Here is a 13,886-nt window from a genome sequence, read left to right as displayed (position 1 = left end):
CGCCTCCATCATCACCCTCTTGTATTAAAAGTGAAACTCCAGTATAAATGGATTCTCTGAATACATAGTATACTTTGTTGAAAGAAAGGAGCAAGGCTGGTTTAGGCTACATGAGGCTGAGGGGTGTCTCTTCACCAGAACTATTCTTAATGAAAATGCAGCATATTTGTGTAGTAATGTCAATAGTTGACACGATTCAGTTTTTCGGTTTGTCTTGCTTTTCTGTGTTTATTCATTTAGTGACTGGTTTGATAGGAATTGAAGAATGAATAACACAGACATGTGAGCCAGTGGTACTACCTCTATCCTCTGTATTATTTCTGTCGCCCATTAGGCCTACCAGGTTGAGTAATTATTACGCCCCAGACAGAACTGCCGCCATATTTGGTCGTTTGAGGGGTTGCACAAGGACTAGGCCAAGAGCCTGACCCGTCCTAAAGGCAGCCAGCCAAGTACCTTGTCGTTTCTCCGGTAGCCCTTCCTGAAGCTGAGGACCAGGCGTTTGAGCATTAGTTCTCCGATCTGAGGGAACTTTGAGTTGATAATGGCGACCACGGCCGAGTACACGTGGGTGAAGATTGGGGATGCGCTCTGGGCCTGGAGCACGGAGCGGGACAGGAGACCCCTGAACAGAACATACACGTCACGCTTTACTATATCAGGATTAAATACAAATCTATCCACAATACAGTTAATACAGACCACCAGTAAACTCGTCAAATATAAATTGAAAAATTCTAGAAACAAGACAAGATTTATCAAAGTACAGTCTAGGGCCAAACAATATTGTATTATAAGAACCATTTGAAATGCTAATGTCATGTTTTCATAACAAAAGCCTTTTATATGAGGCATAAAAGTGTGACATTTTTCAGCATGAATTATTGCAGTGAGCTTCAATTAGCCAATTGGTCCAGTTAAACCCTTGGGTACGGGGCGGAGCCCGCAGCAGCTGTGGAGCTGTTGAGGTCAAATCTAAAGAACCATCCAAAATGTAAGTTTTGTATGTGAAGAGACCTAACTCTGGCCATGCTCAAACTCAGTAGAGAAAGTCAAGGATATCTCAATATTATCCGGGGGACCCCCTAGCGCACGGTGCTTTTCACCTAAGCAGCGCTTTTGGGTTCCTCTTGGGATGAACCACGCAGGTCCGGGCGGTTGTCATGCAAACATTGCAAGTCGTTCAAGCTTCCTTGCTATTCCTCATTTGCGTTGTGGTAAATCCTCTCATTCTATGGAGGCCGTGTGTCTTCTGAACCTGGAAGCCCTAAGGAACCCAGTCAGCCTTGGAATGTGAATTGATCCATGAAGCTACCCTCCATGAAGTTGTAATTGCACTTTTTGCGTTATTAAAATCCGAGCCGAAGCAGCAGTGGTCTCTGCCGGCTTCTGGTCCAGGCAGGGACAGATACGCACTGGGAGGTGACTTTTGTCAACGTTCCCTACGCTCGGCTGTCAATTATCTTTGCATAATTGACCGTTGCTAAGCATAATTGACCGCAGTCAAGGAAAGTGGATTTATTGCCTCAGATTCATGTATGCATGTATGATACGGTCTGTTTGATAATGCATATATGATAATGTGTGTATGATAATGTATCAGGCCTAGTAAGCACAGAGCCTTACCGTCCCCTGACGATGTTCTCCTGAAGCAGCTCCTGGATGATCATGGCAATGTTGGACACGTTGACCTTGTTGATCAGACCATTGATGGACTTCTTCAAAGCCTCCCAGCTCATCCTCTGATAGGCCAGGCTATAGCCAGGGGTCGGGAAATAATAAGTTAGTCACACTTAAATGTCAATTGGCATGAAAATGTCACTTTATGAGGTTTTCTATGAGTTCCACATGCCTGTTTATTGTCCCCCAGTGGCTAGAAATGGCGTTAGGTGTAAAATGAGCACTAGGTATCTGGCTCCTCCTTTGAAAAATTGAAAGCCCAGACGGGCAGATTTGGAATTTGCCCCATATGTCGTCATAAGGGGCAAGGTTACCTCCCCTTTCTCTGCTTTGCACACCCAGAGAATTTGGGCAGCCAATGAGAGACATTTAACGCTACAGACACAGAAAGGAAAGCTCATTGAGGGTAGAGCTTAGATCGGGCCCAGAAAATCAAGCCCGACCCAAGCCTGTGCATGTTCTGTCCGAGCCCGGCCCGACCCATTAACTGTAATTATGAGCCCGAGCCGGATTTCAACGCATTTTGTTTAACCCATTCAGACCGGATGTGTGCGCATGTGTGCGCGTTTACCTTTAAGACCGGATCACGCATCATTGCGTATTTACCATTAATGCCGGCAAACGCGTCTGTGTCATTTGGAGCGGTGTCGTCTTTTCTGAGGCACGTGGCCAATTGATTGGCTGAAATACTCTTGCGGTGAGTGACAGAGATGATTAGGGATTTTTGACTGACTAATAAAATGCTCTGTGATTGGTCGAAATAATAACACATGGAGAATGTTTTGGTTCGAAATTGTAAACACTGTGCGAGCGATCCGTCATGGCTGACTCAAGTGAAGGACGTGATATTGACGAAGTAATTAATTAGGATTTTAATGAAATTACGCAGGATGACACAGGACCAGATTTAAATGATATCCTAAATGATATATCGGTAATGCTTTGGAAAGCATTACCGCAGCACTCAACAGTAAATTATGAGTCGTGTTTAGACTTGAAACTGTACTGTTCTGTTAATCTGTACACTCACCACCAAGTTATGATTATATGGTTTCTCAAGACGCTTTAATCCATCAAAATAATACAAAGAAAATGAACAAAATAATACAAAGAAAATTACGTCTCCGTCCTTTGGAGGAGACGTAAAACCGAGGTCCTGACTCACTGAGGTCATAAAAGATCCCAGGGCACTTATCGCAAAGAGTAGGGGTTCCCCCGGTGTCCTGGCCCAACCAGGCTCATTCAATCTGGCCCCCTAATCATCCCCCTGTATAATTGTATAATTGGCTGACTCATTAATTCCCTCACCCTCCACCTCGAGCTGGTGTGTGGTGAGCGTTCTGGCGCAGATTGGCTGCCGTGCATCACCCCTAGTGGGTGCTACACACTGGTGGTGGTGAGTGAGGTCCCCCCCTTCAATGTAAAGCGTCTTTGAGTGTCTAGGAAAAAGCGCCATATAAATTCAATGCATTATTAATTAAAATTGAAATTATTAGGTAAAGAAGAAGTAACCCTTTGGTTTGTTTTGGTTTTGTTCTATATGTCTTTCAGTGTCTATCACTTGTCACTTTGGTACCTCAAAAGTATGAAATAAAAGCAGATCTGTATTGATTTTCAAAATGTTCTTGATGTTTTTGATGTTTATTGATTTTTTAAAAATATGCAGTTGAAGTTTATGGCCAAGCAAGTCAGTCAAGTTGTCAGCCAAAGAATTAATCTCTCAAATGCCTTTTACCTCATGTTTTCATCCGCTATAGAGCCTGAGAAATTAAGGTTTTAGTAGGCGTTGACAAATTTTGAATATTGTTCTGAAAACCCTCAGGTTTTGAGAGGGGGTTTGCAGAAAAGTTCTTAGGCATAAAAAGGCCTTTTTTAGCAGGCCTTTTAGGCCTAAATGGGTTAATACATGGGATGCGTGCGAGTGGAGGTGACACGCAAGCTGCAACATGGGTGGCGTTTTATTTTTTTTTACTTTGTGTAACTTTGTACACATTTGTTACCCTAGGCCTACTAAATATACATAGGCCTTTAATATTTATGTGGCATGGTGGCATAGATTTCTCCTCAGATAAGGCCAATAAAGCAATGATAAAAAACAAACAAAAAAAAACAAACACAAACGCTCGATCAAAGGCCCGGCCCGACCCGGCCGAGGATGGTGGTGGGAAATATCGGCCTGACCCGGCCCGCGGTACGGGGCGTACAATCTAAACTCTAATTGAGGGACTGGCTCGTAGTGGCTGTAATTCTGCACCAAGGCTGAATTTCGGGAAAGAGTCTTCAAATACTGTATAAGGGGCCACTAACACCTTGGGACCGTTAAAGCTATCCAAAGCTGGTTACAACATAAATAACAGTGAGACAATTAGACCAAGAAAACGACTGACTGGTCTAGCCATAAGGTCTCTCTAGCCCACCTGGAGTAGTTTCTAACCCACCTGGCTCTAGTCTCTCTAAGTAACCTGGTCTAGTCAGTGATCAGGTTGAACCTGGTCTATTCAGTGAACATGTCTAACCTGGTCCAGTCAGTGATCAGGTTTAATCTGCCTAGTCAGTGGTCTGGGTCTAACCCGGTCTAGTGAGTGGTCTGGGTCTTACCCGGTCTAGTGAGTGGTCTGGGTCTTACCCGGTCTAGTCAGTTGTCTGGGTCTAACCTGGTCTAGTCAGTTGTCTGGGTCTAACCTGGTCTAGTCAGTTGTCTGGGTCTAACCTGGTCTAGTCAGTTGTCTTACCTGGTCTTGTCCGTGATCTGGGCCTGCATCATGCGCAGCTTGGCGGGTGGGATGTAAGCTCCTCCCGTCCGGCTCAGGATGGGATCTAGCTCCTCCTTCTTCTTCTTCACTGGAGGCTCCTCTCCCGCTGCTGGGTCCTGATTGGCTGGGCTAGAGGATCGACCCCTCCTCCTGTGGTCTGTCTCTGCGTTTCTATTGGACCACCGATCAGACTGCCCACCTCTGTCGCCATCATTGTAGTGGTCCTCATATCGACGTCTGTAGAGAGCAGCAGGGCGTGGTGTGTAAGGGACAACACTGTTAAGTGGAGTTGCACAAAAAAGGAAGATATTTTGTCTGTACTGTACATATCCTAGGGCTGGGTATCACTAGGTACCCCACGATACGATACTATCACGATATTTTACCCGCGATAACGATAATATCACGATACAGCGATTCTGCGATTATCGATATATTGCAAGAAATTTCACCCACGATACATCACGATATCTGTGTCACTGAAGAAATTCAGAATTTGTTACAAAAACATTTTATGCAAAGTAACAGAAAATTAGAAAACAAAATAAATGCAGAAAACATTTCATTGCTTAGTTTCATTCACTCTGTTTACAGTGGATGTATCGCAATGGCGAGGCGCACACAGCCTTTAGCCGTGTTCTGTAAATATTCTAGAACACACGGGAGTCCTGGAGCTCTATATCAAAATATTATCATATAGCCTACATAGATATCTATATAATATATATTATAACCGCTAAAAGATGTGTGATCCGATATTATGAATCTCAAACGACCGCGTTGGGTTCTCCGACGTTCCTGGTTCTTCAACGTCCTCATCAATGTGAAGTAGACTGAACCACGACAAGGAGGAGAAAGGGATTGTTCCCGGGCAGCGCTTAGGCACCTCCGCCTCCGGCGGTGGTCCCTCTCAGCGGGTCTCAAGCTGGAGACATTCGCCGCCAACAATCCCTTTCTCCTCCATGTTGTGGTTCATGTTCTTGAGGGAGTCAAAGCCAAAGTTCCTTCCCCCCAATTCATTCTCAACCTTGGCTGAGATAACCCCCAATACGAGTCTCGTTGTAGAAATACCAGAGACGAGAGTCCGACAGAACGGTTATCCAAATAACAAGGAAGTGTACAACACTTGCGATACAGTCCTGGAGCTCTATATCTAAATAATATATAATACATAGAAATCTATATCATTTGATACATATTATCACGGCCAAAAGCGGTGTGCGCCTCCAGACGATATAATGAATCACAAACGACTTTGTCGGGTTCTGCGACGTCTCTGGTTCTTCCACTTTCACATCAACCTGAAGTCGACTGAACCGCGCGCTGCCGGCTGCCCGCTGCCGGGCGATGGTGCCTCGCGGCAACCGGCGGCATGACGCAGTTCATGTACTTCAGCCAGTCAAAGCCAAAGTTCCTTTCTCCCAATTCCTTCTCAACCATGGCTGAGATAACCCCCACGACAGTCTCGTTGTGGAAATACAAGACACGTCAAAGAACCGACAAGAAACACTTGCGTTACAGTGTGTGTATTCACACAAACACACACACATGTGGCGCTCGCACGGTCGAGTCTCATTGGCGGGCCAACGTCTCTGGGCGGGCCAGGCAGAGTAAGGGGAGGAGCTGAGATTCCTGATGACGTCAAGAATACAGACATTCCAAATCAGCGCACTTGAACCTCCGTTTTTTCAAAGGCGAGCAGAACAGCTAGTGCTCGTTTTACACCAAACGCAAGTTTTAGCAATTGGGGGACCATAGGCAGGCTAGGGGAACTCATATTTATGTTAGAAAACCTCATAAAGTGAGATTTTCATCATTTTCATGGACCTTTAAATGTCGATATTTGGCGTCAGCATATCGATAAAGTCCCGCAAGACGAAATATCGCGATATGTCGCAGTATCGATATTTTGGCACACCCCTAACATATCCTGCTGTATGTAATGTACACTATTGCATGTACTTTTTGTACCCTAATGTAAGGAGCCGATTAGTCACGTGCATGTCATTGCTTTAGCGGTTTGGATGTTTTCTTAACCAAGTGAAAAATAAATGCATCGCAGCGGTTAGGCAATTATCGCCAAAAAACAATCAAAAGCTTGTAGCTTGACTTTGAACGCGGGCTTCTAAACTGTATGGAGTGAAATGCCCAGAGAACCAGCCTGGGGTTCTGCATTAGCGCCACCTTAACCCCGCTTTACCTATGGCTACAGCTTGATTCGTTGGCATTATATAGTTTGTTTCTATTACTATAGAACTAACAAGGTTAAAATGGAAGCACACCACTGTGATAAGTTTTACAGTATTCCCTTGCAAAAGTAAACGGGTTGTTGACAAAAGGACATGTTATGTGTGCAAGTAAAAAAAATATTCTTTCCAAAGCGAGTAAATGATTTGAAATAGAGTACATAATGTGATCACTTGATCTATGAAATCATTCAAACTCACCGTCCCTAGTGTGTACTCAGACCTGCAAACTCCTCAGAGTAAAAAAGGTGAGCGTCGGGGGGGGGGGGGGGGGGGCGGGGGGAGCAAAATGTAGCCCTTTATTATACAGAAATTTGCTGTTGGTGTATTAGCCTAGGACAACACCCTTGCCAGATTATTCATCTAAATAGCCCTATGTTGTTAGAATTTACTAACTTTATGCAAGGTCTACGTTCGTGCAGTACTCGGTCCTAAAAATACAATATTATTGTAAATGATATCACAGCAAAAAAGCGGTAGCTAACGTTAGTTGAATCAAGCAAACAAATAGCTGTAGTCTTGACTTACCTCAAATTTAACATACGATAGTTCCTTCAAATTAGGGCTGTACGGTATGGACTAAAACGTGTATCACGATATGATTTGAGGCAAAGACGGTAACGGTATTATATCACGGTATAATAATTGTACCTTCTAATTTCGATATACCGTATTTTCCGCACTATAAGGCGCACCGGAGTATAAGCCGCAGCAGCTAAATTTAATGATGTGTTTGTGTACATATATAAGCCGCACTGGAGCCCGCCGCTTAAAGATGGGGGGGCGCGGACCGGTCATAGAGCCCATAGAGTTAAAGTTGGTGGACTGTAACCTGTAAAATCATTAGATTTAGGAGGTCCCCTAGTGGCCGTTAGCTGTAAAAATCCATAGATTAGCCGCACCGTTATATAAGCCGCAGAACCGAAAAATGGGAAAAAAAAGCGCGGCTTATAGTCAGAAAATTACGGTAAATGCTTCTGAAGGGGTAAAATACTGGTAAGACAGCAAAACTGCATAATTTTTTTTTTCAATCTTCTCAAGTTACTTCCATCTCTGAAAAACACCAATGTTTAATAGTATGGATTTGTTTCTCCACTTGCTTGCAGACCATGCCGTATAGTTTTAGTACCTCAATTTGGCTGAAGTGAGTGCGGGCAGGTAACGAATACCTGGGATCAAGTGTTTTGACCATCTCTTTAAAGCCCTTTCTATCGACATTTTGAAAGGGAAGCATGTCCTTACACAGGTAAACAGTGACGGCGTTTGTTATCTCGTTCCACCGCTGGCATTTTGTTCTAAGGACTGGCTGGAAAAGGCCTGCGAAAGCAATGTCTGATATGCATAGACAGCTTCACGCTACGAGCGTCGGTCTCGTACAGTGGGGAATGAGAGCTTGTGATGGGACTATTGCGCAAGCACGCAGGCGCACTTGCTGCACGCCTGGGTGCTTGCGCAATAGCATACTACCTGAGAAGGCAGTATCGCTGCCAAATCTGTCCCTGGGAAAAGTAACGTTGCGCTGAATTGAAGAAGGACCTATGTTTTCGTTACCAGATTTTCAGTGGTTGCGCGCAACTTTAGTTTTTACATGAAAAAGTAGTTAGGTTACTGTAGTAACGGGTCAAAGACGTGACAAGCCTTTTTTGGGATCCGGATACATTAAATTAATATAAAAGAGAATTAAATACATGAATTGTATATAAAGTGAATCTTCAATATCTACTTTATTATTTCAGTGAGATTTAATGAAAATAAATTGTAAATATATATATTAACCCATTGGCGCCGGATGCTGCGTAGCGCAGCATAGCCCCTCCAGCCGGTTGCTGCATAGCGCAACATAGGCTTTCCTGCCGGTTGCTGCGTAGCGCAGCATTTTGTACACGTGCTGTTTTCATGACGAATGCAGCATATAACTCACTCTGGTTGGTTAAAAATACACATGAGGTGGGTCTTAAGGCTTTGGTAAAGATCAGGAGACTACCAAAACGAACTTTGGTTGGCTGAAAATCACGTCAATCAATCATATAGCCACGCGAAATTCTGTGTTCGTTTTCAGTGATTCCATGCTGGTTAGCGAGAAGTAGTAGTGAAGAAGGAGCAGTGAAGATGGAGTGTTTTGATAGCGATGGCAGTGATTTCGAGCTAGATACGGCACAGGAGTGGGACACGTTTGTGGACACGGAAGGAGAGGAGGAGGAGGAATTTCAGGGATTCCAAGCAGTGTTGTTTTCGTCAGGCAAGACGAAAACGAAAATGACGTTGTCAGACCCCTTTTTTCCATGACGAAAATGAGACTAAGACGAACGTCACCAAAGCCATATAAAGACTAAAATGTGACGAAAAATTTAGACATTTTCGTCAGACGAGAACTAGACGAGACTAAATTGTTAGTGAGTGGACGAACAAAGTTTCAAAACATGCTTTTTTCCCGCCAACTATAATATGCGTGCAATGTCAACCAAGAGCTCAGACATCAGAAATGGAGCCAGCTGCTTGTCCTAACAGTCACACCCCCATCACACACTAAAAGCCTCGCTCGCGCGCAGCTGCGCCTGCACGCACACGGCACACACACACTCATACACTACATGGGCTCCGTACTGAGGGAGACGCAGGAATGTCGCAGGAAAATGGGGTCAAAATATCTCCCCATCAAGGCCAACAGCAGAGTAGCCAATGAAAATAATAGACTGCAATAATTTGAATGCTAAAGATATTAAAACACAATTGATTAGGCCTAAGCCGACATATGTATCGGTCGTAATGCTGAATGCACTGTGCGTACATTTTTTCACGGCATTTCCCCCCCATCCATATTACAAAAATCAAAAATAGCTTGTGTGACAACTAGGTGCTGATTTCTGAAACATGCTTTGCGCAGCAAAGACTTTATCTGATTCTGCATAAGGTTTCATTGATTGGCGCGCACTCTAGTCTAGAATATTTGTAGACATTAAAAATGCATTCATTATCATTCAAACGCAGAGGCTAGGCATTGACACACGGCTATTGTTGACTCGATTAGGGGAGCGTGGTCTAGATCCTGCCCATATTGTTGGGCAGGATGATGTAGGCTATAGGTCTTTATTCGCTGCCACGCCGATTCGGTCGCAGCTTGGCATGCCCGGTGATTTCACCTTTTTCTCTCAAGTTTCCTGTATAAAACCGAGGGGGTCAACCCGGCGCGGGCTTTCTTGGTTCACTTGGGAAGGCGGGGCTGCGCACGGAGTCTAGACCTCTTTAGAATAATTTGTATTATTGCATACTCCCGAATGTTTTAATTTTTTTTTGAATGAAGACACCCGCATGCAATAATGAGTTCACGTCTGAGTGTAGACTACAAACGCGATTAACTATGGTCACGGATGTTCGTTACTGTCTAGACACGGTCCAATGAATAGTGAACTTCATCACAGCCTCACCGAAGCGCCAACAGTGCTTGATGCAAACAATCGCAACAAAAAAAGCCTGCAGAAATTATCCGACACCCGCTGGTCTCAGCATGATTCATGTCTACAGAATCATGCTGTCGAGGGAAAAGAAAACAAAAAAAACTCACCTTTTGAAAGTTAGATCAGTCTCAGTGTGCTTCATTATGATAAATGTATTGGCCTATTAAATAAATACACCTATCTTATGTATATTTGATTTTTGATTAAAACCTTTTGAGTTTTCGTCGGACTAAAACTAGACTAAAACCTTTGGAGTTTTCGTCAGACTAAAACTAGACTAAAACCTTTGGAGTTTTCGTCAGACTAAAACTAGACTAAAACTTTCAAAGATAGAAATGACTAAAATGGGACTAAAACTAAGAAGCATTTCTTCAAAAAGACTAAGACTAAAACTAAATCTAAAATGCCTGCCAAAAACAACACTGATTCCAAGTGGACTGGACAACCGGCAATTACCAGCCTCGGACAACGAAGGCATTTAAAAGAACACCGGGGATAAAGCAACCGATCGCCGTGGATGCTAGCCCCCTCTAAGTCTTTTCCCTGATATTTACAGATGAGCTGTGGGACTTGTTGGTAACAGAGACAAATCTGTATGCTGAACAATTACGCACACAGATCCCCCACGACCTCAAAGTGGACACCGGTCTCCAAAACGGAGATGAAAACTTTCCTCGGGCTGTGTCTCACGTTCGGGATTTTAAAGCTGCCAGCACGCCGGGACTACTGGAGGCAAGCTAAGTGGCTTTTCCAGACACACGTTCCCAAGGCAATGTCCAGGGACCGTTTCGACATGATCTGGAGGTAATTATTTATGTTTTGTTTTCTTGTGCGCTCTTCCGAGTTCTCTTCTCTTAGAAAACGGAATGGGCAGTAATGATAGTGGTGCTATAGCGATTACTAATGTTGATGATGCAGAACTGTATAGCATAATACAGCATAATGAATAATACAATTATGAATAAATATAAATACTATAAATAACATTGATGGAACTGGAAATACTGCTTTTCTGTTAGTGTAGCTTTATTGTGCATCCAACTTCAATGTGTACTCCCTGTCTGCGCCTCAATGAGACCTGAACAATTAGCATTTGAACACCTTCCCTACCCCCTTCCTGCTATTCACCTTTGTCATCTTTTGTCACCCCTCCCCCAAAATGAACCCCTATACCCTATAGACACTCTAGTAGGCCATTGTCTTAGCACCAGCTGAGAGGGTGGGTCTCATAATAATACAATGATTGAATGCTTTGTCATATGTATTTTCAGATATCTCCATCTCCAAGATAATGTTGACCCCGCCATGGATAATGTAAACCGCGAGGCCAGCTCCACCCCAGGACGTTCTCCATTCCTCTCCTCTCCATCCCTCTCCTCCCTCCCCATCCCTCTCCGCTCCTCCCTCCCCATTTCTCTTCCCCCCTCCCTCCCCCTCTTCCCCTCCCCATTTCTCTTCCCCTCCCTCATAATGTTTGCATACAAAATTTTATTTATTGTACTATTGTATTTATTGTACATCATTGATTTAGATTGTTTTTGAGAGTTTTTTTATAAATGTTATTGTTTTTTGTGTGCTCAGGGAGCAGGTTTAAATAAACCTGCAGTTCTTACCTTCACAATGCTTCTTATTTCATGTTTCTAGGTGCTCCAGAGGCTTAGATATTAAGGTTTATGTAGACGTTGACAATTCTTACTATTTTTTCAGAAAACCCTCAGGAAATGAGGTTATTTTTCCTGGAATAGCCTAGGATTTTAGCAGGCGTTTTCGCAGGCGTTTTAGGCATAAATGGGTTAAATAATGTCATGAAGTGCAAAATTGTCATTCAGTTTAATGGTCCGGACATCAATTTGACTAATACATCTTTAAATAATATATAAAATACCAAACAAAATTATATTTAAACTTTCTTGGCACATTTTTATGAGTGAGATATTAAAAGGACATTGAGTTATTGTTATGTTTTGATATTGAAATCGTTAGGGGACTTTTGTCCCAAATAGTCAGTTCATTAGAGGTCATTCAGTGTAATGAGATCAAGAAGCTAGGTCAGAAACTGATGTCATGTGACAATCTGTGACATCATCAAGAGGACCCCTGGAGACCCCTGAGGTGACACAGCAAGGTAAGTTTACTCCATTTAACTAACTTGATGTAGAAATCCACATGTCATTCAGTGTAATGCCAGCAAACACTTTTATTGTTAGATATTCCTCTAAACAAGTGTATTTAGTAAATAACTGTTATAAACTTTGTAGGTCAAGGTCATTGTTTGATATAGGTGGCTAACTGTTTGGCTGTAAAACATGTTTACTTATTAAAATGTCATTCAGTGTAATAATTAGGATTCATATAATGAGTAATACTAATGTAGTAATACCCGATGCCCCGATCAGCATTTCTGGGCCCGATCACTGATTACTGATCACCAAAATCATGATCTGCCAATCACTGCCTATGAAAAATATGGAATATATAAATAAAAAACATATATCTAAAAAAATATATATATTTTTTTTTTTCGTTTTTTTTCATATATAATGTGGTAAAATGCTGCTTGCAGCTTTAATTATTATTGTTACACATATTTATTAAGTTAATGAAAAATATTAACCTTATAGTATCTTTAATTTACATTTTTGTAAACAATGTATTTAAAGTTAATAAAATGTTTTATTGATTTTCTAGATGCCTTCCAACAAATCAGCAGTCGCAAAGCACAGAGAGAAAATTAACAAAGATCCAATAGCACGTGCACAGCTACTAGCAAGGAGAAGAGAAAGGTATTTATGATTTCAATATTAACTTGATTATAAATTAAATTATGTGAATTAAGAATGTTGTTATAATGTGTTCACATCAGTAATTGCATCAAATCTGCATTCCAGCTATCAGAGAAGAAAGCAAGCCAACCTCGGTGCAAATCCTAATCATCCTCCAATTAGGAGTTTATCAGCTGCTGAAGTGAAGAAGAAGAGAGAACAGTGGCGGGAAACTCAAACACAGCACAGGGCTGCAGAAAAACGTCTGAGGGCAGTCCTGGATATTACACCGGAGTCCTCTGAGGAGCCTTCTGAAGAAATGCTTGCAAGACCCCATCCAGCAGTGCCCATTCCATGGTCTGATTCTCCACCAGCAGTCATTCCACGCTGTCAGTCTCCACCAGCAGTCATTCCACCGACTCAGTCTCCACCAGCAGTCATTCCACCGACTGGGTGTGCACGAGCCAGTGAGCCACTGGCCTCCTCCACCCCAAAACAAGAAAGGAAAACACAAAGACTCAAAAACAAAAATGTTGCGCTGAAGAGAGAACTTTTCCAACTTAAAAACAATTGGCTCAAGCACAAAGGAGTGAAAACCTAAGGAAGGGTTTGCAAAGGGAGAAGAAAAAGCTCCAACCAAAAAAGAAGAATATGAAGAAAGTGAATCTGAAAAAAAAGGTTACTCGGCGAGAGAAGGTCTCGGTTTTTCTAAGCAGAGACGAGAACAGCAGACAGCTCGCAGGTAAGAAGGATACCATCACGAGAAACAAGGTCAAACTTCAGGGACGCATTCTCTGCAGAACACTGAAGGAACTCCATGGTGTCTACAACACAGAGGTGGCCAAAGAGGACACCATATCCTACAGGCAGTTCTTACGCCTAAGACCGTTCCATATAACCGAGCCGAAAGCAAGTGATCGGAACACATGCGCTTGCATACACCACGAGAACATGGGCCTCCTGGTGGAAAGACTCAGGCAAAAGGGATTG

At 42.9% G+C, this 13,886-nt stretch overlaps 1 protein-coding gene across 1 annotated transcript in view; it reads right to left on the bottom strand.

The window, feature by feature from the left end:
- cwc22 (CWC22 spliceosome associated protein homolog) overlaps positions 1 to 13,886 on the bottom strand; it is a 67,225-nt gene that overhangs the window by 33,248 nt on the left and 20,091 nt on the right. Inside the window, exons 5-7 of the mRNA XM_030380775.1 lie at positions 4,413 to 4,709; positions 1,627 to 1,755; positions 457 to 625 (exon numbers count right to left, since the gene is read on the bottom strand). Coding sequence (XP_030236635.1) covers positions 457 to 625; positions 1,627 to 1,755; positions 4,413 to 4,709 — 595 coding nt within the window. The remainder of the gene's footprint in view (positions 1 to 456; positions 626 to 1,626; positions 1,756 to 4,412; positions 4,710 to 13,886) is intronic.

Source organism: Gadus morhua, chromosome 16 (genome assembly GCF_902167405.1).
Source record: "Gadus morhua chromosome 16, gadMor3.0, whole genome shotgun sequence".
Taxonomy (NCBI): Eukaryota; Metazoa; Chordata; class Actinopteri; order Gadiformes; family Gadidae; genus Gadus; species Gadus morhua.
The sequence above is the reverse complement of the archived record's forward strand: the minus strand, read 5'-3'. Positions and strand labels throughout refer to the sequence as shown.